This window comes from Molothrus ater, chromosome 2 (assembly GCF_012460135.2).
Source record: "Molothrus ater isolate BHLD 08-10-18 breed brown headed cowbird chromosome 2, BPBGC_Mater_1.1, whole genome shotgun sequence".
NCBI classification, from domain to species: Eukaryota; Metazoa; Chordata; class Aves; order Passeriformes; family Icteridae; genus Molothrus; species Molothrus ater.
In genome coordinates this window covers 88,885,026-88,906,166 of record NC_050479.2, presented here as the reverse complement: position 1 = coordinate 88,906,166, position 21,141 = coordinate 88,885,026, and the positions used below count along the sequence as shown (strand labels likewise).

General features: G+C 53.9%; 2 protein-coding genes across 2 annotated transcripts; both read left to right on the top strand.

The window, feature by feature from the left end:
- The first annotated feature begins 1,972 nt into the window (after positions 1 to 1,972).
- LRRC23 (leucine rich repeat containing 23) lies at positions 1,973 to 8,899 on the top strand. The gene is made up of 8 exons (XM_036404295.2): positions 1,973 to 1,987; positions 2,440 to 2,766; positions 2,843 to 2,955; positions 3,834 to 4,087; positions 4,172 to 4,302; positions 7,544 to 7,680; positions 8,252 to 8,481; positions 8,766 to 8,899. The coding sequence occupies exons 1-8, from the start codon at positions 1,973 to 1,975 to the stop codon at positions 8,783 to 8,785; spliced, it is 1,227 nt and encodes a 408-aa protein (XP_036260188.1). The 3' UTR covers positions 8,786 to 8,899.
- Positions 8,900 to 9,307: 408 nt separating this feature from the next.
- ENO2 (enolase 2) lies at positions 9,308 to 19,166 on the top strand. Its single transcript, XM_036404339.2, has 12 exons — positions 9,308 to 9,451; positions 12,269 to 12,360; positions 13,245 to 13,340; positions 13,610 to 13,668; positions 14,670 to 14,739; positions 14,909 to 15,042; positions 15,751 to 15,973; positions 16,422 to 16,619; positions 16,749 to 16,950; positions 17,160 to 17,268; positions 17,406 to 17,464; positions 17,801 to 19,166. The coding sequence occupies exons 2-12, from the start codon at positions 12,276 to 12,278 to the stop codon at positions 17,868 to 17,870; spliced, it is 1,305 nt and encodes a 434-aa protein (XP_036260232.1). The 5' UTR covers positions 9,308 to 9,451; positions 12,269 to 12,275; the 3' UTR covers positions 17,871 to 19,166.
- Positions 19,167 to 21,141: the final 1,975 nt, after the last annotated feature.

Sequence of the window (21,141 nt, the reverse complement as noted above, 5' to 3'; positions counted from 1 at the left end):
GGTGGCAGCTCTGTATGTGTGTGGAGTGATGGAGAAAGAAGGAAAGGCATTCAAAGGCAAAAAAAAAAATCTGAAAACTTTTCTACAACCAGAGCCTGTGTTTCTGAGAGGCTGCTGGGCCATGGCTGTAGTCTGGGGCTGTTGGGTCACGCAGACCAGAGCAGCAGTGATGCAGCAGGGGCACACAGTGCTCCTAAGGCTGCAGGGACTTGGTACAGTCACTCAGGGCTGGGCCACCAGCTGCAGCTCTGCTGTCAGCTCCTGCTCCTGCCCAGCCCTGCCCACAGCACAAGAGCCCAGGAGAGTGACCTATATAGAAGAAAACGGATGGGAGCTGGACATTGATCTTGCTGCTTTGAGAGAATGCAGGGGCATGAAAACATTAATTTAATGAGGAATAAACGCATGGAAAATAATTTCTATATCAGCAGGAATGCCAGATCTTGTTTCTCTTCTTTTTGTCTGCTTCCTGGCAGGACTGCAGCTTTCTGGAATGGAAATAATGCCAGATCCTCACAGCAAATTGTAGTGGTTGGCTGTTAAACAGGTTGCTGTTGGAGAAAAATGCACTGTGCCAGATGTGACAGCCTGAGAGAGGCTGCGATGGCGGAGGCATCCTCAGCCCCAAACAATAGCCAGGCTGAGCTTGTATTCCCAGAAGGCACCACACACACATGTTGGACTCAATGGCCCTTGTGGGTATCCCTTTAAACTCAGAATATTCTGTGATTTTGAATATATTGCATTTAAACATGGCCATGGCTGGCCACACAGATCTATCCACGCAGAGCCCTCCCACTCAGCACTGGCAGCCTCATCCCACTCTGCTCCAGCTGAGCAGGACAGAGGTGCCCTAGTGAGCCTCTGTGTATTTACAGAAGTATTTACACACGTGTACAGGGTGTCTCCTTCCAGCAGCTGGGCTCAGGCAGTGCCCAGTGGCTGCCCCTCAATCCCGGCCTCTCCAGCCCCCAGCAGCAGCTCCCTGTGGTGCTCTGACCACGAGTTCCTCACGCAGGGCAAAGTGCAAAAGGAGTTTAATGAGAAGACCCGACAGGCTGCACTGATCAGGTGCAGGACGTGGACAAATCATCACAAACCATTGACACATGACTGGCCCTTTTTATTCCTGTATGCTATATTTGTTTCTCTGTGTGACCTAGATCACCCCTGGTTCCTGCCCTAATCATTCCCTAATGAGTCCTGTGCAATCCCCAAATGCTCTTCCCCTGCATTTCGTCCTGTATCCCACACTTCTGAAGACAGCTACACCCCTAATCCTAAAGGTGCTTGGGGGCTGAGGCTCCTGGGATGGGGCTGGACAGGGTGTTCCTTTCTCTGAGTCCTTAATTTGGGTTCCCACCCGCCACTGTGCTCCTGTGCCCCTCGAAATGGGCCTGGAAGCAGCCTGGCGGGTGCTGCTTGGGCTCCCCCTCCTGCCATCGTCACCCTGTGCTCCTCTGAGGGTGTGCGGGCCTGCTTTTAGCACATACCCTCCCTAATTATCAGTATAATTAAGTTTAGGATATATATAGTCTAAATAAAATTTCTCTAGTTTAAAGATTTGTGTTTCCATCTGTAATTAGGGAATGTTTAGGGCAGGAAGCAAAGGCAGGAAATGAAGTGTTCATATGTAGATTATTTCTTTACTCTGAGGGTGGTGAGGCACTGAAACAGGTTGTCCAGAGGAGTTGTGGCTGCCCCATCCTTGGAGCTGTTCAAGGCCAGGTTGGATGGAGCCCTTGGCCACCTGGTCTAATGGGTGGCAGGGGGATTGAGACAAGCTGATTTTTGAGGTTCCTTCCAATCCAAACCAATCTGTGGTTGTGTGATAATGAGCAGGGAGTGAATTCAGATTGACTTTCAGATGTGTAGCACAGGAGAAGGGCTCGGCACGGGGGAGCCTAGCAGGACAAGGCAGGGGGCAGCTCGCCGTGCAGCCCTGAGCGCAGGGTGCTGTGCAGGAAGGGCGATGGCTGATGGCTGTGTGAGCAGCTCTGCCTGGACCAGTTTAGCCAGCACTAACGTTATCCAGGCACTGCAAAGGAGCAAAGGGCACTGAAGGGAAAGGGAGCAGAGCCTTGGACTTTGGATTAACTGCGAACCACTGCTGACCATCAGCTCTGAGTAGCATTCCTGGCTGGTAAACACCCAGTGCTGTTGGCATCGGCAGGGCATGGGAAAGCTCAACCCTTCCCAGCTCCACAGCCTGGAGGACGGAGCTGGAGCAGTGCACCCCGAAAACCCTTTCCTGGCATCCACATGCTCATATTCGGGGAGGCTTCATGCAGAGCCCAAGGCTAATTCTGGTCAACATGTTAATTAAACATTTACTGGAGGGTAAATTAATTAATTAGGCATTCACCGCCCCAGTGCCCACCACCCTGTGCAGCCCTGCCTGACTTTGAACCCGCCCCGTTCTGAGCTGGGTGCGCACAGCGGTCCCTTCCCACCGAAAAAATCCTTCGGTTCTCTGCCTACGCTAACAGCCGCAGATGTCACCCAGCCGGGAAGGTGCGGTGGGATCGCAAAGCGCCGGTGGTGGGGGCGGGACACGCTCGGAGCTTTCCGAGCCCCGGGGCCGCGGCGCTGGGGACAGCGGCGGGCCCGCCCCCGTTCCCATGGCAGCGGCCGGGCCTCGGCCAGCGGGCGCCGCAGGAGGCGGCAAGCGCGGCTTGCCCCGGGAGCGTGGAGGACGAGGAGGAGAAGGAAGAGGGCGAGGAGAAGGAGGAGGATGAGGAGAAGGAGAAGGAGAAGGAAGATGAGGTGAGGGGGAGGCCCTCAGCACCGGCCGGCTGTGGCTGGGCCAGCGCTGGCGTTGTGCTCTCTCCTTCTCTCCCAGGAGCCACCTCCCTGTCCCCTGACGGAGGAACACTTCAAGGAGGGCCTCTCTCTCCTCTGTAAGACCGGCAACGGGCTGGCCCACGCCTATGTGAAGTTTGAAGCCAAAGACAAGTGAGTGTGCAATGCCTGACCCGGCAGAAGCCCCTTACTCCATGGCCATGGAGCCGCTGTGCCACAAGCTGGTGACTGGCCATGCAGGGAAGGGGCATATCCAGGCCCTGCTCTCCAGCCACCTGGATTCCAGTCCGTGCCTCAGCACAACCTGTCCATCCTCAGCCCTGGCTGGGCACTGCCTCCAGCATGCCAGACACACCGCTGGGAACATCAGTGTCCCCCAGGCTGAGGGCAGCCTGCCCATCGCTCTGGACTGTGCCCTCCTAGGGGGGCTGAACAGAGTGACCTCCCTACAGGCACTTTGAGAAATATCCATTGACATCTGTCCTCCCAGCTGCTAACCTTTAAGGCAGGCAGCTGTAAGTACACAGGCACACAGCTGTAAGTACTGTGCCACAATGGCCTTGGGACAGTTTGGAGCCTCGGCCTCCCCAGCAGAGCCACCTAAGTAAGGCCCCATTAAGGGAGCCTGTTTCTTTCTGCAGCCTCATAGGGTATCTCAACCACTATTTTTTCCACTAGAAAAGTCCTTCCACACAGTCCTTTGTGCTGACACTATTGTCTAACAAACCCCTCCCCAAAACTTAACCTTTTCTCTGCTCTTGTTGTGGCCTGTCCTGACAGGTAGAATTCAATGGGAATAAGTACTCCTCTCCTTCCTCTGCCAGGAAAGCAGGTCCAATCTTGTCATTCATCTTTACTTACAGGCCTGTCCCTATCACCTGCCTTTTTCTTCCTTTTCTCAGCAGGGCTTTCTAGGACAGTAGAGAAGTAGGAGAGGTGGTTGCCCTCCCATCAGTAGTGGCAAGGAGCAACCCAAAAGATGGTAGGGGGGAAATATGAGAGATATTTTATTCACATTCACTCTCCCTCAGGGGCCTGACAGACATCAGCCTCCTTGAACGCTTCATTCACCTGCGGTATGTGGATTTGTCAAAGAACAAGCTGAAAGATTTGGCCCCCCTGAGCAGCCTAACCCAGCTGCTTTGGCTGAAGGTGGATAGGAATCTGCTCACCAGTGCCAGCATGCAGGAGCTGCCCTACCTCCAAGTCATCAGCTTTGATCGCAACCACATCGTGGATTTTGAGGGCATTACTCACCCCCTCCTAGCCAACCTCAGCCTGAAAGGTGATATAGGCTACCTGTCTTGTGGGGACACTCTCTTGGAAAGGTGGGATTAACTTTCTTGTTTCTTCTTCCTCTGGCACTCAGAAAATAAAATCGAGACACTGCTGGGCCTGAGTCATGACCATTTGTTCAGCCTGCAAGTCCTGGAGCTGCGAGGAAACCAGATAAACACCACAGCAGGGCTCGGCGTTTCCAAGCTCAAGAAGCTCTATCTGGTAAGGGATCACCAGCCCGGGGAGTGGGACAGATCCCAGCACCTGCAGCCCAGGTAGCACAAAGGGAGTGGCCATGAACCAGGAATCTCAGAGGAGTCCATGTTGAGTGAATCAGGTTCTTCCCTCACAGCCTCCTGCAGGGGACACCTTTCCCTTCAGGCAGTGTTGGGCAGGCTTTGTATTCCTTGTGCCCTGGGACCACTGGAGGTCACTGGGCATAGCAACAGCTTTGCTCTTTGGGTGACAAAGGGAGGCAATGCCTCTTTCTCTTCTCTGATGGGCCTAATCAAACACCGGTTTAAAGCCAGCACAATTATGTGATTCACACCTACAGCTGCCAAAAAAGAAATTGATTCAATATTGCAGTGAAACTAAGATAGGAGAAGCAGTTTCTTAATATCATGAACAATTACTTCAAGGAAGCATTTACTCCTAGAGATGCAAGTGAAGAAAGTATGTACTGCTTAGCCCCATGGATCACACTGTGCTACAGCTTGCAAAGACTAAACAGATGTCCTGAGTCACTATCTCTTGAAAAGCAATTAAATATGATAAAGGCTTTGAAAAACTATGTGGCTTCTTTTCATCAAGATTCCCTGGCAGAAAACACTGAGGAGATTGCTTGCTGAGATTGCCTGAAATTTTCTGATGGGAAACTGGGATTTTATGACTGGAGGTGCTCCAAGAATGGATGAAGTGGATCAGTCACTAGATACAATACAGAATTTCAAAGCATGCCCAGTCACTTTAGTGAGTTACTGCAGGGAAGCAAACAGAGCATCTCTGCTGAGGGAACGTTCCTGGCATGACTGAGGGGCTTCTGAGCTGCCCATGTGAAACAGGAAAGTTGCAAGGGGTGATTGTTAAAACTAGAACAACTGACTCACAAGAATCTGTGGGGCTTGAATTTGTCTCCCATGTCTACCTGCCCATTAAATCCTTTTGCAGGGAAATCTCCCCCAGTAATGCTTTGGTTTCTGTGTAAAGACTTTGGTGTTATTTCAGCCTTGGGTAAGTGCAGCTGATTCCTCAAGGACAGGGTTCAAGACAAAGGGTTCAATTTAAGGAATTGAACCACGTGTGGTTAATGTATGACATAGCCACAGATGAAATTTCATATGTAAAAAGTGGTATGTGCTAGGAAGACTTACAAGTGGGTGTGTGCCATGTGGCACTTGCATCATTTTTGAGGGTCACAGTAGGGCTGTGTTAGCTCCTGCTCATGGTGCAGCAGTGGTGGCAAAGGCTAACCTGAAGAAGGTGGAGTGTGCAGGAAGGGGAGAGGAAATCATGGGCAATGTGTGGTAACTTTCTTACGAAAGACAGTGGCATCACATCTGGGTGAAGAACTGGTATCCAAGGGAAGGTGATGGCGTGTCAGACAGAATGTTGTTTGATTTAGGGGAGAAAAATGGAACAACTCTGAAAAACATTCATTCTGCATTGTCCTGCTAGTGCTGGCAAGACTAGAGCTGGTAAACAATTCACACTGAAGTGATGAAGAAAGAGAGAGTGTTGGGAGGTTACTATTCCTTTTGTGAACCAGTGATAAGTGAGCTCCCCACCCACACCAGCTCACGATTTCCTCTGAGGTACAATGTCCTAATCCTTCCTGACTGATAAATCTGCTCACATTGCCTTCACTAATTATCCAACTTTCCTCTTTTTGTCCTGGTGTTACTTACTCCTTTTACTTGGCCCAGCTGGTCCAGATTCTTCTTTGTCCAGTTTCTATGAGAATTCTCCTTCTCTACAAAATGTCCACATCCTGAATGACTCAGCCTTGAAGTGTTCTCCTATCCCACCAGTTCAGCCTGTGCCCCTTTTTTAGTCTCAGGTATTGCCCAGGTCAGTGCTTGGATGCCTATGAGGAAGAGAGAGCACAAGAGCACCTCTCACCCCATTTTCCATTCAGGTCTCAGCATCATTAGCGACTGCAGCCCCGAGGCACGTCGGCAAGGAAAGCCCTGCTCAGCTCCAGGCTGGAGAATGTGGCGGGGAGCCGATAATTACCAGGGATGCTCCAAACTTGGCCGCACAAGGCGCTGAGCAGCCCGACAGAGCAGAGCGTAGGTGCTGGCACTGCGGGGAGCCTCCGCTCGGGCAGGAGACCTCTAGTGGCCTTTTCCAGCCGAAATCCTGCTGTGAAACCAGTACCTGAAATTCAGAACTTCCATTTCCCTGCTTCGTGAATCCACATCTCAGTGAAGTGAATGAAATTCAGTGATGGGGAATTTTTCCTGAAGTAAGACACAGCCCAGAGGAGTAGAAGTGCTGTGTCCAGTTCTGGCTCCTCAGTTTGGGAAGGACATTGAGACACTTGAGTGTGTCCAGAGGAGGGCAACAAGGCTGGTGAGGGGCTTGGAACACAAACCCTGTAAGGAATGACTGAGGGAGCTGGGAGTGTTTAGCCTGGAGAAAAGGAGACTCAGAGGTGACCTTATCACTCTCTACAACTCCCTGAAAGATGATTGTAGTCAGGTGGGGTTGGTCTCTTTCACCAGGCAGCAGCTGACAGAACGAGAGGACACAGGCCTAAGCAGTGCCAAGGGAAATATAGTTTGGATATTAGGAAAAGTTTTTTACTGAAAGGGTGATAAAGTTCTGGAATGGTCTGCCCAGGGAGGTGGTGGAGTCACCATCCCTGGATGTGTTTTAAGACTGGATGTGGCACTCAGTGCCATGGTTTAGTTGAGGTGTTAGGGCATGGGTGGGACTCAATGATCTTTAAGGTCTCTTCCAACCTAGTCATTCTGTGAATTCTGTGAAGGGACTTCTTGGTCATAGATTTTCCCCACAAGAGAAGCAGCTACTGGAAGGTGCCTGGACTACATGGACTGTGTGACTGAGAGGGGCTGGTTACTCATCCTTTAAAGACATTAATTGTAGGCTCAGGTGTGCTTTCCCCTCCATGCTGTTGCTCTCTGAGGCTCAAATTTGGCACTGCCATGGGAAGGGGTGCTGTGCTGGCAGTGGAGTGTTCACATGGGGTGGTTTTGTCTCAGACACAAAGCAATGCTTCAGGAAATGCTTTTTCAGCAAACTCTTGGTCCTTGAATCTGAATTCTGAGAACCCATTTGGCCAATACTCTGAGCTATCTGATTGAGCTTCAGACAAGGCTGTGTTAGGAGTGGTAGGGGTCTGAAGGATAGAAAGAGATTTCAAGGCCAGAAGTAACTGTTGTTCCCTCTCCTGTGTGTCCCCATTTTCCTTCTCTCTTCCTGCCTCCCTCGTGCTCAGGCCAAGAACACCATTTGCAGCCTTGAAGGCCTTGAGGAGTTTGAGCAGCTGGAGATTCTGCACCTGCGTGACAACAAGCTTGAGGCCCTGGATGGATTCTCTGCTAGCATGAAGTGCCTGCAGTACCTCAATCTACGGTGGGTCCTCCCTGCTCTGTGCTGGGACCAGAGATCCCTTCTCAGACTGCACTCCCATTTAGCTCTTTGGGATTTTCTGGGAGTGTTTTTGGAAGGTGAAGACCTGGTAGGAATGTGTTGATATTTACCATCCTTAACTTGCGTTCAGCAGCTGTCCAGGCTGTAACAGCCAGGGCCTTTCCTGGGCTTCTTAGAAAATATCAGCCTCTCCAGTCATTCTCATACCCCCCCCTCAGGATTTTCATTCCTTGCCATAGGTCAGTTCTCTGTGTTCTCTGTGTTCTGCCTGCAAATGCCCTTTAGTTCTCGGTGTTTGCCATGGTGATGTCACACAGTTCAATGGCTGGCTAAGCACGGAGGAATCCAGAGGAGATGTCCTTTTTGTGCCTCAGTCTGGGGAGCTGCAGACAGATCTTGGGTGGATCTTAGGTGACAGACCTGTGGTCTAAGGCCTATGGTACCTCATGCTGCTAAGTTTTGCTTTTTCTGTCATGTCCACTTCTTGTTCCAAAGGGATTTCACTACTTGCACGGGTCTCCTTGCTCTGCTCTCTGTGCTTCCTTTTCTTCAGGAGCAATGGGATCAAAAGCTTTCAGGAGGTGGGAAAGCTGCAGGTGCTGCCCATGCTGCAGGCGCTCGTGCTGATGGACAATCTGTGTGCCCAAGAACCCGATTACCGGCTGCAGGTCCTGTCCCGGCTGCCACGGCTGCAGCGCCTCGACAAGGAAACAGTCGAGGAAGAGGAGCGGGAAGAGGCCGAGAAAATCCGACAGACAAGGAGGGGAAAAAGAAAAAGAAAAGGTGAGAACAATGCTGTGCAGGGACGAGAAGGAGGTGGAGAGAAAGAAAAAGGACCAAGCATGCTGATAAAGCCTCTCCTCCACTATATTACATGAGGAGAAGGGTTAGGGATGTCAATCTCAAGAGCACAGGAGGCTGAAAAAGAGGCCAGGCTTTGCAACCTGGTTGTGGTGGCCAGCGTGCCACCCTGCTGCCATTCCTGACCCCACTAGCAAAAGAGGGCAGTGAACGGGGAAGAGACATTGGGCATGGAGTCATTAACTTCTCCCTCCTCCCTTCTTCAGGAAATGCAAGAATCTCTTGAGGATACAGTGCCCGAGTGACCCGTTTTTAACACCTGTTCCCAGAGGCTGTCAGGATGTAGTGATGCCTTTCCTCGTTTGTGAGGCTGAGAAAGCGAGAGCTGTAGGTACCAGCTTCACCTCGTTTTACCTCTGGAGAAAAGAGGAGTGCTACCCACCCTGGTCCTGGAAGTTGCCCTGAGGCACTGCAGTGTTTTTGCAGTCACTGCACTGTGTTCTATTCTCAGTAGGACTGAGAGGGGAAAGGGGAGAGTTACAGGTCCTGCAGTTCAATTTGATTCCCAAAAACCCTGCAAGATTTTCTGATTTGAATAAAAATAATTAATGAGCCTGGAGTGACTGGGATTGTTTATCCTGCACACCCACTCCTATTCCCTGGCTCTCTCACCCTCATCTGTCTACGTCTATCCCTTGCTGCCTGCCTCTCTCTGTCTCTCCATCCCCTACGTGCTGTTTGCAAAGCTTTGCTAAATCCTGACTCATCGCAGCTCTGGGTCACATGCTGCTGTCCCGGCCCTATCAGGGGCGTCTCCATCCTGCTGCTGCCGCCACCGTTGGCTTAGAGGACACATCATCTCCCCTTGAGGTCCTGCATCCCTCCTCAGCTTCGTCCTCTCTCCTTTCTACCAGCACTTTCTCAATTTTTCATCCAGCGCTGCCCTAGGAAGGTAAGTGTCTCCCCAGGGCCAGCACACCCTTCACTGCGTGCATGTTTCTGCTGCCCCCCTTGTGCCCTCCAAACCCCACACGCACTTTGGGGTCCCTGCGGAGAAAGACCACGGCGAGCGGCATTAACAACTCAACTGCCTTCGCTTCCTCCCCCTGCTCCTCCCACCTCTGTCTCCTCACCCCCATCCTTCTGACTTTTCTTTCATATTTTAATTTCAGGTACTCCCTCCTTCCCAAGCCCCCCCTTTCCCCTCCCGGCAATCATCATTTCAGACGTGAGCCCAGGGAATTGCAGGAGTGGGGGGCGACCAACGGGGATAGGTGGTGCTCCCAAGGGCACTGTCGGGAGGTGCTGCGGGATGGAGCTTTCCCCGGGGGAGGGGTGCTGGTGGGGAGAAGGCAGCGCTCCTGCCGTCTGGGCACGGCTGGGGAAAGGATCCAGCCTCGGAGCGGCCCCCCCCCAGCCTCCCGAGGTGTTGACATAAACACGGGCGCTCAGGGAGAGCAGGGAGGGAGGGAGAAAAGGGGATGTTTTCCTATTTGCACAGCCCCACACCACAGGGGAGGGGGAGAGCAGGGAGAGGAGTGACAGGCAAGCAATAGCTGCATCAGTCACGACACTGCAGCAGTGCGGGCTTCCTGGGAGCAGTGCCCAGCCCTGGGGAATCGCAGTAGCACACGGGACTGGTGGGAAAGGTCTCCACCGTGCCGGCCCGGCAGGGACAGGGAATTGCTGCCAGCGCCAGCTCCACAGGAAGGCATTGCAGCAGCACCAGCCTCTCAGCGTACGGTGCCCAGCCCCTGTTCATGGGGGCTGCACAGCCCCCTCTCTCTTCCTGGATGTGGTCTGTGGCTTCCCAGCTATGGCTCCATCCCAATCCCTTATCCCAGCTTATCCGCCTCTGACCTCCTTTCAGGCCAGTGCAGCTGATAGCAGGGATTTCAGGGTGCTTCTGTTCAAAAGAGAGCAAACGCAGGGGACAAGGGGCAGCAACAGAAGTGGAGAAAGGGCTTAAAGGACTACAAGGGAGAGAAGATCATGTAAGTGATGGGGTGGGGCAGGCAAGGCTGGATTTGGGCTTGTCATTTGGCTTCCCCGGGTCTGGCTCCAAGAGGGGCAGGTGGATGTGGCCACAGGGATGTGACCATGGGCAACGTGACCAGATAAGCAGAGAGCCACAGCATCTGGCACAGGCTGTGCTGTCAAAGATGACTTTAAGCGGGGTCCTGTCCCTCTGTACCCCGTGGAGGCTGTTGAGGCAGGGCCAGGACACTGCTGCAAAGGAAGCTCACGGCTGGCTGCGCCGGCACGACTCTGGAGGAAGTTCCTGTGGCGTGTGCCAGATGGCGTGAGGAGCACTGCCAAAGCGGCTGATGGGGGATCCCAGCCCAGATGGACATGGTGGAGGGCCCTGTGCAGACTCCAGGGAACCCTGGAGTCACTGACAACTCCCCACAGGAGAAGCTCTGGCTGAAGCTTCAGAGCAGCAGCACGATTTCCTCACGCCCTTGTGATTTCCACCCTCCTGGGGTGGTGGTGTTGGGCGCTGGCTCCGGCTTCTCCATCCTGCTTCTCAGCTCCCCTTGGTGCTGGGATGTGCTGGTTCAAGCTCATTTTCCCCTGCCCTGGTGCTGAGGCCCTGGGCTGGCTGTACCCTTGCTCAGACATGCCATGGGGATGTCCTGGCTGGGGCTCCATGGCTACTCTGGCCTCTGCCAGCCCTGCTCAGGGCTGAGGCAATCATCTGTGGGAGCCAGGGGAGGAAAACTTGGCAGTGCTGGGAGCCTGGGGGAGACACACGCCTCATTGCAGCACCCCAGCATAGCACAGCCCCACAGCCAGGGGAAAGAGAAGGTGGCATGAGGAGCTGGTTTGGAACCGCTGGAGAGCAAACTGCAGCTAGAGAAGCTGTTTCAAACAGCCATCATTACCCACCAGCATGTCTTCTACTTCAGGTTTAACCAGGTGCCCCAAAATGCTAGGCTTCCTCACCCCCCCACCCAACAGAGACCAGCCCAGCCTCATCTGCTTCCCTGCCTCAGGAGCAGAGCAAAGGGTTGGCAGCTGGGCCAGGTGTCCCCTCCCTTCAGAGCCCTCTTTGCCACGTCTAAGGCACCATGGCCTCAGCAAGATGGCTCCTCAGGCTGCCAGGCCCCATGCTCCTGCTGCCTTGGCACAGCAGCTCATGGGGACACGGGGACACTGAGCAGGCACTCGGCAGGGGGGACATGGCTGGGGACTGGGACGGCCAGGCTGGGATGGCTCCCCTGCCGTGGGCTGGAGAGGGGCTGGGGCCCCCTGGCTGGCTGCCCCCTGCCCTGCCCATCACGCTGTGCTGGCTCCCCTGTGCTGCACAGGGACACAGCAGCCACTTGCTGTCTGGCTGGCAGGCGTTGTCCTCGCCTCCCGGCAAGGGGACAGGAGATGCCGGGAGCTGCTGCCCTGTCCTTGACACCAGAGCCAGGGGCACCTCCCTGCTGTGCCAGCTGATCCCTCCCTCTCTGCTGCCGTTCCCTGCCATCCAGGACTGTGTCGGGCACTGTGCTGTGACGCAGGGAGAGGCAGAGTGCTCCTAGTTGTCAGCTGCAGCAGAGGGACAGAGTAAATTCAAATAGATAGCCAGTTCCTGGAAAAATGTTCGTAGATTCCTGTAGTCTGGGTGAATTTCTAAATTTCCTAGGGGAAATAGTTTTAGCCCAAATTTCTTAGGTCATTTTTCCTTGAATTCCCTTCTCTCTGTCAGTCTAGACATAGAAGGTGTGAGCACCACATCCTGGAGCCTCTCAGAGCTGAACATATCCTGTTCTCTCCACAGACTCACCATGGCGGTCGAGAGGATCCATGCCCGTGAGATCCTGGACTCCCGTGGGAACCCCACCGTTGAGGTGGACCTCTACACACACAAAGGTATGAGGGTGAGATAAGGGATGGAGGGCAAGCCCTGCCCACCCTGGCAGAGCTGGTGCTGTGCAGCAGCCTGGCACACCAAGAGCATGGAGGCTCCTCACCGGTGAACAAGTCAGGGGAAGAGGCAGAGACCAAAACTCTGCCTGTGCTCAGCAACTGTGCACACGTGCCAGGCAAATAAAAAAAAGACAGCTGGCTGTCCTGCATGTGAGCTGAGCCACGTGCCCGCCCGTAGCAGGGACTGAAGGTGTTTTTATCATAAATGTCTGCACCTTCTCATGGTACCCCTGCTGCAGCTGTGCTTTTAGTCCTGGGGCACTGTAGAGGTTTGGTAGCACATCTATGGACATGCTCATGGCAGGGGTAAAGCTTTGTTCCTGAGATCTCTGTGCAGCTATGTTCATGTGTGGGGCTCAGCTGGAGGAGCTGCATTTGCATGGGGCCCAAAACTGCTTGGGCTGAGGGGATGAGGAGCAGTGAGAGGCCAGAGCAGGCACGCAACCATCGTCTTCCTTCTTCAGTGAGGCAGAAACCTCAGTCTGAGGGGGAGGAAGCTGAGGGTGGCTGTGAGTCAGGCTGCTTCTCGAACTAGGAGGAGGGCTGAGGAACTTCCACCCATCACACATAGTTCTGGGATCAGTGTGAATCTCTGGGTGCCTGATATCCAAGTTCCTCAGCCTGGAAGCCCTGGGTGCCATTTATTTCTTCCACTGAGGTGCTCCCCCTCTAGGGAGACCAGCCATGAGCAGCCAGCCAGCAGGGCCATCCATTTGCACAAGCAGTTGCTGCATCCTTCCCTATGAAAGCAGGGCAGAAGCAGGCGCATGAGGGCTTCTCCTCTTCACCCTCTGCTTGTCTCTCACCCCTGTTTTGCTGTTTCCCAGGCATGTTTCGAGCAGCCGTCCCCAGTGGAGCGTCCACTGGTATCTACGAAGCGCTGGAGCTGCGAGACAATGACAAGTCACGTTTCCTTGGAAAAGGTGGGGAAATGCTGGCTCCACAGCTCATCCTGTGTGTGGGGCTCTGCTGGAGGGCACTGCCCACCCACTGGTGTGACACAGATGTGTCCCTCAGGGAGACCACAGAGGCACAGAGCTAGCATAAAGTGAAAGATCAGGCCTCGATCTTCCCTTGCTGTCTCCCCCTCTCAGTCTCTCTATCGGTCCTCTCTCTCCCTCTTTCCACTCTTCTCTCTGCCTCACTCTCTCTCTCTCTCTCTCTTTCTTTCTCTGCCTCTTCCCTTCTTTAGGGGTCCTGCAGGCCGTGGACCATATCAACAGCACTGTCGCCCCAGCTCTCGTGGGCTCTGTAAGGATTTCTCTTTGTTCTCCCTTGTCCAACGCTTACTCTGGTCCATCTCTGTCCCCTGATCTCTGTCTCTGCTCTCTTCATCTCACTGGGTTAACAGACACAGTGATGCTCTCTGTGAACCTGGGCACACCCCTCCTGCCCCCCATGCCTGTGTGTGTCCACAGCAATCTTTTCTCTGGGAGGAAAGGATTTAACTCTTCCTGGTCCACCGCAGCATCTGTGCAGCCTAACCCGTCCCCTCGGTGCTCCCTGTAGAGCTCACCCCCTCCTTCAGCTGTGCTCCCCCTCAAGCACTGAATCACAGCCACACGTCTGTGGCCTCATCCTGGTGTGATGAGCAATGGTTGTACCGTGCAGGGTCTGGCACAGCTTGCAGAGCAGTGGTGTCACATCTGCAGCCTGTTTACACCTGAAGACCTGGAGCCTGCTTTGAGGAGAGCTGAGCCAAAGCCACGTATTACACACCATGCAGCCCATGGCTGGCTCTGGCTGAGAGCACAGTTCTCTCTGCCCCTGAAAAATAACCAGCATGGTGGAGAGTTGCCTGTGTTGGGTCTAATCTTGCTCTCCACCTCACTCCTGGGGATGGCTCCATCCAGTCTACATTTGCTTGCTTGAGGTTGAGCATGTTCTGTTGTTCTGCCTAGCTTCTGTGTGACCACAGCACCACCACAAAGCTCCCTGGAAGCTGCCAAAAGGCTGGGAAACCCCCCAGGGGTGTCCTGTGTCCCCAGCAATGCGTGGCCTTGCCTGGGCTGCAGCTGACCCCCCTCTCCACCATGGGTAGATCCACACTGCACTGCAGAAACACCATCAGGGTTACCTAACCTGACTAAATCCCACGGCACCAGTTTCCAGAGCTTTGTGTGTATATGTTCCCCCACAAGCTGAAAAAGTCCTTTTACCCCCAGCTTCTCCATCAATGCCTCCTCTCCCGCACACCAGAGCCAGCAGCTTTTCCAATCATCCCCTTCTCAGGAGCTGTTCCCTTCTTGCAGGGCCTCTCTGTTGTGGATCAAGAGAAGATAGACAATCTGATGCTTGAGATGGACGGCACAGAGAACAAATGTAATCCATCCCTCTTTTTGGCTGGGAAATTACGGGCATGGGAGGCTGCAGGGCTGGAGTGGGGGGCACTGCCCAAGCTGTGGTGAGCCCAAGGCTGGGCTGGCAAGGGCACACACCCACCAGGCAGGATGTTGCCACCTGAAAAGTCAATCTCCTCCTTTGCCCACAGCCAAGTTTGGCGCCAACGCTATCCTGGGAGTTTCGCTGGCCGTGTGCAAGGCGGGAGCTGCAGAGAAGGATGTGCCCCTGTACCGGCACATCGCTGACCTGGCCGGCAACTCCGACCTCATCCTGCCCGTGCCAGTAAGACTCCTCCCTCCTTGACATTCACCTTCAGAAACTCCAAAAGAGTGTTGTTCCCAAAAGAAGCTCGAGAGGTGTTGGGTGGTAGATAAGGAAGGGATATGGGATTGAAACATCAGCTGAGTGCACTGCAGTTGTCAGGGAAGCAAACCAAGGCCTGAGATTTGTCAAGTTTCAATGGGAAAAAAGGAGCCTGAGGAGGATAGAGGAGAGGTTGTGGGGGGCTGACTGAAGATCTCATTCTTTGCACAGGAAGCAGAGGGCATCATGTGAACCCTCTGGGGCACAGTTCAAAACAAGGGCATATGGGTCTTCACACCAAGGGGAACCTGCCTTGAGAAACTCTTTCCCAAAGGGAGTTGAGGATGCTAAAATTTTCTCAGGATCAAGAAGAAAGGTCCTGGAAGAGAGACTGACAGCATTGTTGATAGACACGTACAGATAAACAGAGCATAGATAAACACACATAACTCAGGAGATCTCTGAGAGGGAAAGAGGTGGGAAAATCTTCCCTAACCATGTGGTTTGAGCCACTTCTGGAGGGAAGACTCCAGGCTTATGTGTCTTTGCTTGGATGGTTGAAGCTGATGTGCTTACGTTACCCTGTGGGATGTGGCATGTGTGGGCATGGTGACACATCTGAGAGCCACCTCTCGGGAGTGCCAAGACCGGTTCCTTCAGCTCTGACTCTCTTATGGACTCTTCCAGGCTTTCAACGTGATCAATGGAGGTTCCCACGCAGGCAACAAACTGGCCATGCAGGAGTTCATGATCCTGCCTGTGGGAGCCGAAAGCTTCCGCGATGCCATGCGCATTGGGGCTGAAGTCTATCACAATCTCAAGAGTGTCATCAAGGAGAAGTATGGCAAAGATGCTACCAATGTGGGTGATGAGGGAGGCTTTGCTCCCAATATCCTGGAAAATAGCGAAGGTGAGAGCCCTACAGAGATGGGGTACCCCTGCCTGCAATGCTATGGGTTCCTGTGCCCAGCTCTCAGCATTTCCTGGACTGATTCAAAAGATGATACATAAATATCATTGACCTTCTATGTTAGGGAATGTTTCTGAGCTCCTTTTCCTTGGGGTGGCCTTGATCTGTCACAGCCTTTCCATACAAACCTTTTATGCATGTGCATGCTTTTACAAGGCTTTCCACAAACTTGTCATTGAGCTGTGGAATCACATTTTAATTCCTCCTTGTCCCTTTGGACACAGCCCCTATAGCTCCTTGGCATTTCTGTTGTGTTCTGGGCTTCCTTCTAATTCTCCATCACACCACCAGACTCCCAGTGGCTCTAGGGCCCTTCCCAAGGGAGGCTCCCACCAAGAGGCAGAGCTCTCTGCATGGGCTGACTCTCCTGACTGCATTCTCCCCTCAGCTCTGGAGCTGCTCAAGGAAGCCATTGACAAGGCAGGCTACACGGACAAGATCGTCATTGGCATGGATGTGGCAGCCTCCGAGTTCTACCGCGACGGCAAATACGACCTGGACTTCAAGTCCCCAGACGACCCAAGCCGCTACATTTCTGGAGATGAGCTGGGAGACCTCTACCAAAGCTTTGTACGGGATTACCCAGGTGAGCTGCTGTGTGGGGCCACAGGGAATCAGCACTGGTGCTGCACACACTGACCAGGCACAAACCCTCTGTGTTTTAGGGTGGGAAGGGAGGCAGCTTTGACTCGTGCCTCTTTGGTTGTCCTTTCAGTGGTCTCCATTGAGGATCCCTTTGACCAGGATGACTGGGAGGCCTGGTCTAAGTTCACTGCCAATGTGGGGATTCAGATAGTGGGAGATGACCTGACAGTGACAAACCCCAAGCGCATCGAGCGGGCTGTTGAAGAGAAAGCCTGCAACTGCCTCCTGCTCAAAGTCAACCAGATTGGATCTGTCACAGAGGCCATCCAAGCGTGAGTCCAGCCCACTGCCCTTGCTGTCCTGTGAATGGGCTGGTGATGAACCACAGCCAGGTGTCACGCCATGCACTGAGTGAACAGACTTCTGTTTCTACCAAAGTGTAGGATGCTGAGAGTGGGAGCAGAGTGTGCCTGAATCTTACCCTGTGCAGGTGGTAATTGTAGGAGTAGGAGCTGCTGACTGCATTTCTCACTCCCTGCAGCTGCAAGTTGGCCCAGGAGAATGGATGGGGTGTGATGGTGAGCCACCGGTCTGGGGAGACTGAAGACACCTTCATTGCTGATCTGGTTGTAGGACTGTGCACTGGGCAGGTAGGTGAAACCCAGGCCATGCACAGGCCTGGAGGAAAGCAAAGGGGTGCCAAAACAGAATCCCCTGCCCTGTCATGAGGAACTGGTACAAATCATAACAGTGTCTTACAGTGTTTGCTTTGGGGAATGCTTTACAGATAAAGACGGGTGCTCCCTGCAGGTCTGAACGCCTGGCTAAATACAACCAGCTCATGAGGTAAGGGGCTCCAGGGCTGGGAATGCAGAAGAGAGAATAGGGGAGTGACCAATTGGGTGGGAGAAGCTGAAAGCCCGAGGGTGGATGGAGCTTGTGGGTGAAATGTTACAACGACAAGGTACAGAGATGACAGTAGGATCCCTGGGAAGGCCTCTGGGGCAGACTCCTTTCCTCCTCCTTGGCATGAGGGTGCAGCCCTGCAGTCACAGCAGCTGGCAGGAGCTGAGCTCTTGGGTACATGTTAGCTTCCTGCTCATGAGCTGCCTCTCCAGCACCCTGGTGCCTCCAATGCTCCCTCACTGCAAGGGCCTGATGTGTGCTGTCTCTCTCCTGCAGGATTGAGGAAGAGCTTGGCGATGAAGCACGCTTCGCTGGACACAACTTCCGCAACCCAAGTGTTCTTTGAACATCGTCCCCAGGGCACAGCCACCCTGCTGCTCTTTCCCACCTCACAGACTCTGAACCCCCCTTTCCCTCCTCTGCTCCCTTTTTTGCTCTTTCTCCCCATTCTGTCACCTGGTTTCCTCTCACCTCGAAACCCCTCGAGTTCAGGTGTCCCTGGCTAGATGTACCCAGGCAAAGGATGAGAGAGCAGCCCACACCCTGTCCCTTGCTGTGGGGTCATAAGCATTCCTGGACCCAGGCATTGTGTGTCTCTGTTGTTTGTGCAGGGCCTCGCCTGGGCCACTCTGCTCGTGTGCCACACCACAGGAGCGGGTGCCCAGCGTGTTCCCTGGTGCCAAAGCATGTGCGATGACCATCCGTGTGCTCGGACACCGCGGCCGCGTCCAGCCGGGTGCTGCCAGCGCTCGCTCTCGTTGTGCACGTGTGTGGATGTGTGTCTGTGTCCTGGCCTACGGTGTCCCTGTGCCCCAGGCGCGTGTCTGCACTGAGCCCTGCCAGTGTTGGCTTGGGCTGTGCTGTGTTGGGCTGTGCTTGCCAGCAGCTTGGTGTTGAGGTGCACTGCTGTTCCACCCTGGGTGTGCGTGTGTGTGTGTGCTGTCAGTCTGTGGCACTGCTGTCCCACCCTGGGTGTGTGTGTGTGTGTGTGTGCTGTCAGTCTGTGGCACTGCTGTCCCACGCTGCTGTGTGTGTGTGTGTGTGTGTGTGTGTGCTGTCAGTCTGTGGCACTGCTGTCCCACCCTGGGTGTGTGTGTGTGTGTGTGCTGTCAGTCTGTGGCACTGCTGTCCCACCCTGGGTGTGTGTGTGTGTGTGTGCTGTCAGTCTGTGGCACTGCTGTCCCACCCTGGGTGTGTGTGTGTGTGTGTGTGTGCTGTCAGTCTGTGGCACTGCTGTCCCACCCTGGGTGTGTGTGTGTGTGTGTGTGTGTGTGTGTGCATGTGCTGTCAGTCTGTGGCACTGCTGTCCCACCCTGCTTGTGTGTGTGTGTGTGTGTGTGTGGTGTGTGTGTGCTGTCAGTCTGTGGCACTGCTGTCCCACCCTGGCTGTGTGTGTGCGTGCTGTCAGTGTCTGGCTCAGCACACAGTACTGTGGGGCAATAGATTAAAGCACATCCGTGAACAAACCCACGCTCTCATCTGCTTCTTGTGACCTTTCTCTCTCTGTTCCCTTCCCTCTTGCTCTCCTTCACCCTCCCCTCCGCCCATGATGTCTGCTTCACCTTCTGGACAGCCCCTGCTCAGCTGAGCAACAGACAAACTACAGATCCCTAAACTCTATTAAAATGTGTTTCACACCTGAGTTGCCTGACTTGGCCTGATGTTTATCTTATGCCAGTACTGGAGAAGTGGGGACATTTTGCCACCAGAACAGGAGATGCTCACACAGAAAGGCAACAAAAAAAAAAAGGCAGAGGGGACTGGCAAGGGGAAGAAAAGGCCCAGCTACCCTCACCTGCTTTCGCAGCTTTGTCCCACAGCCAGACTGGTCTGTTGGCCACCAGCTGGGAAGCACCAAAGGGAAGGCATGTGTGATGACTTGCCCCTGTCATCTTCACCAAACCGTGTTGCATGAAGATCTGCTGTGCAGGGACTTTAATCGTGCCTTCCACTGATGTCAAGGCCTCAGGGTGGGCCCCCAGCCGTCTGTCTGCTGGACTCAGGTGGTGGACAAGTGGACAAGAAATGGCAAGTCTTTGAGAGAGAAAACGCTGGTTGTCCTCCCCCAAAAGGGGTTTGTAGGGCACTGACTGGAGGTGTAGGTGAGGTGGGTAGTCTCTCTCAGCTCCATCTTTTTTCACAGGGCCAACTCAGCAGTACTTGGGGAAGGCTGCCTGTGCTCCAGCCAGTGCCCCAGCAGGCCTGGGTGCCAACAAATCCCAGCGCTTGCTCAACAAACAGCTTTGTTCTGCACTGACTCAAAGGAAGGTGGGGGGTTGGGGGTGCTACTGTGAGAAATACAACTGGAGAATAAATGATAAAACCACCTTGCCCACCATTATATTCACATCAGTAGCCCTACTATGTTCTTGGGCACACTCAGCTCCTGCCCCACCTCCTCAAAGAAAGTTTACAGACCCTTGCTTAACTCTTGTCTGAGTTTGTTTCTGAGGTTGCTCAGCAAGTCCCAATCCCCCTGAACTGTGTCCTAACGCAGACTTTAAAACCCAAAGACAAAACTTTAAACCACTGCCATTTCACTGCTGATCCTTTACAAAACAGCATAGATTAAGGACTAAGTCCAAGAAGGGAAGACAAAGACTTTGGCACACATGCCCAGAACTGAGAAGAGGGTGGGAGGGAGAATGTGAGGCTGGAGACAGGATTGGTTTCCAGGGCATCACCAGCGCACACAGCACACATCCCAGCGGCAGGAATAGCTGCTGCCCCGGCTGCAGCGCGGCTCCCGCCCGTGCTCTCTGGGAGCTGTAGTCCGGTGCCGCCAGGGAAGGCTCCGCTCCATCTTCCCCCGCCCCGCGTCCCCCCCGGCGGCACCGCCACCCCGCGGGTCCTGTGGGCCCCCAGTCCCCTCCCCGCGGTCCTGCCTCCCGCAAAAGCGGATCTGTGCGTGACAGCGCTGTTTGCCTGCAGGAATGTGCATTTTGGGTACAGCCAGTGGGCTGTCTTTTCCCGCTGTACACCTCACTGCTCCTTTGTTTTAGATACTGGGGTTTTGTGAACAGTATGGCTACTGCTTAGCAATCAGGGCCAGTTTTTTTGGGAAAAAAAAACCAACAAAACTTTGTTACATTCCATATTCCCAAGAGCATCACCCCTGCCCCCCGCCCCTTCCATTCGTCTTTTTCTGCGCAAGGAAGGCAATTAAGCGCCCAAGGTAGCTGGCGTTGCCTATTTAAATGCAGCCAGGCTGCAACAGCAGGGAAGTGGTGTCCATGAAGAATTTGTCAGGCAAGAGTTTCTGCCAGGGAGGCGTCGCCACGTCCCTGTGTCAGGGAAGGTGCGTGGAAGCCCTGAGGGGACGGGAACACACCGTGAAAGCCCTGAGGGGATGGGAGCACATCCCGCCATGGCAGTACCCCACCTTGGTGCCTTTTCCAAATCAAAAGAGTTCGTCACTGCTGGCACAATGTACAGAAGGAATACGTGATGGTGGCATGTTTGTTTGGGGCACTGCAAATATTTGTCCTCATCCAGTGCATCCGAAGATGCATGTGCTGCTTTCCCTTTGGCTCAGCCGCAGAGATTTGGTTGCGGTTTCTCTGTGGTAGGAATGCCCAAGCCCTCGGCTGATCCGGCACCTGAGCACTCCTCTTGTA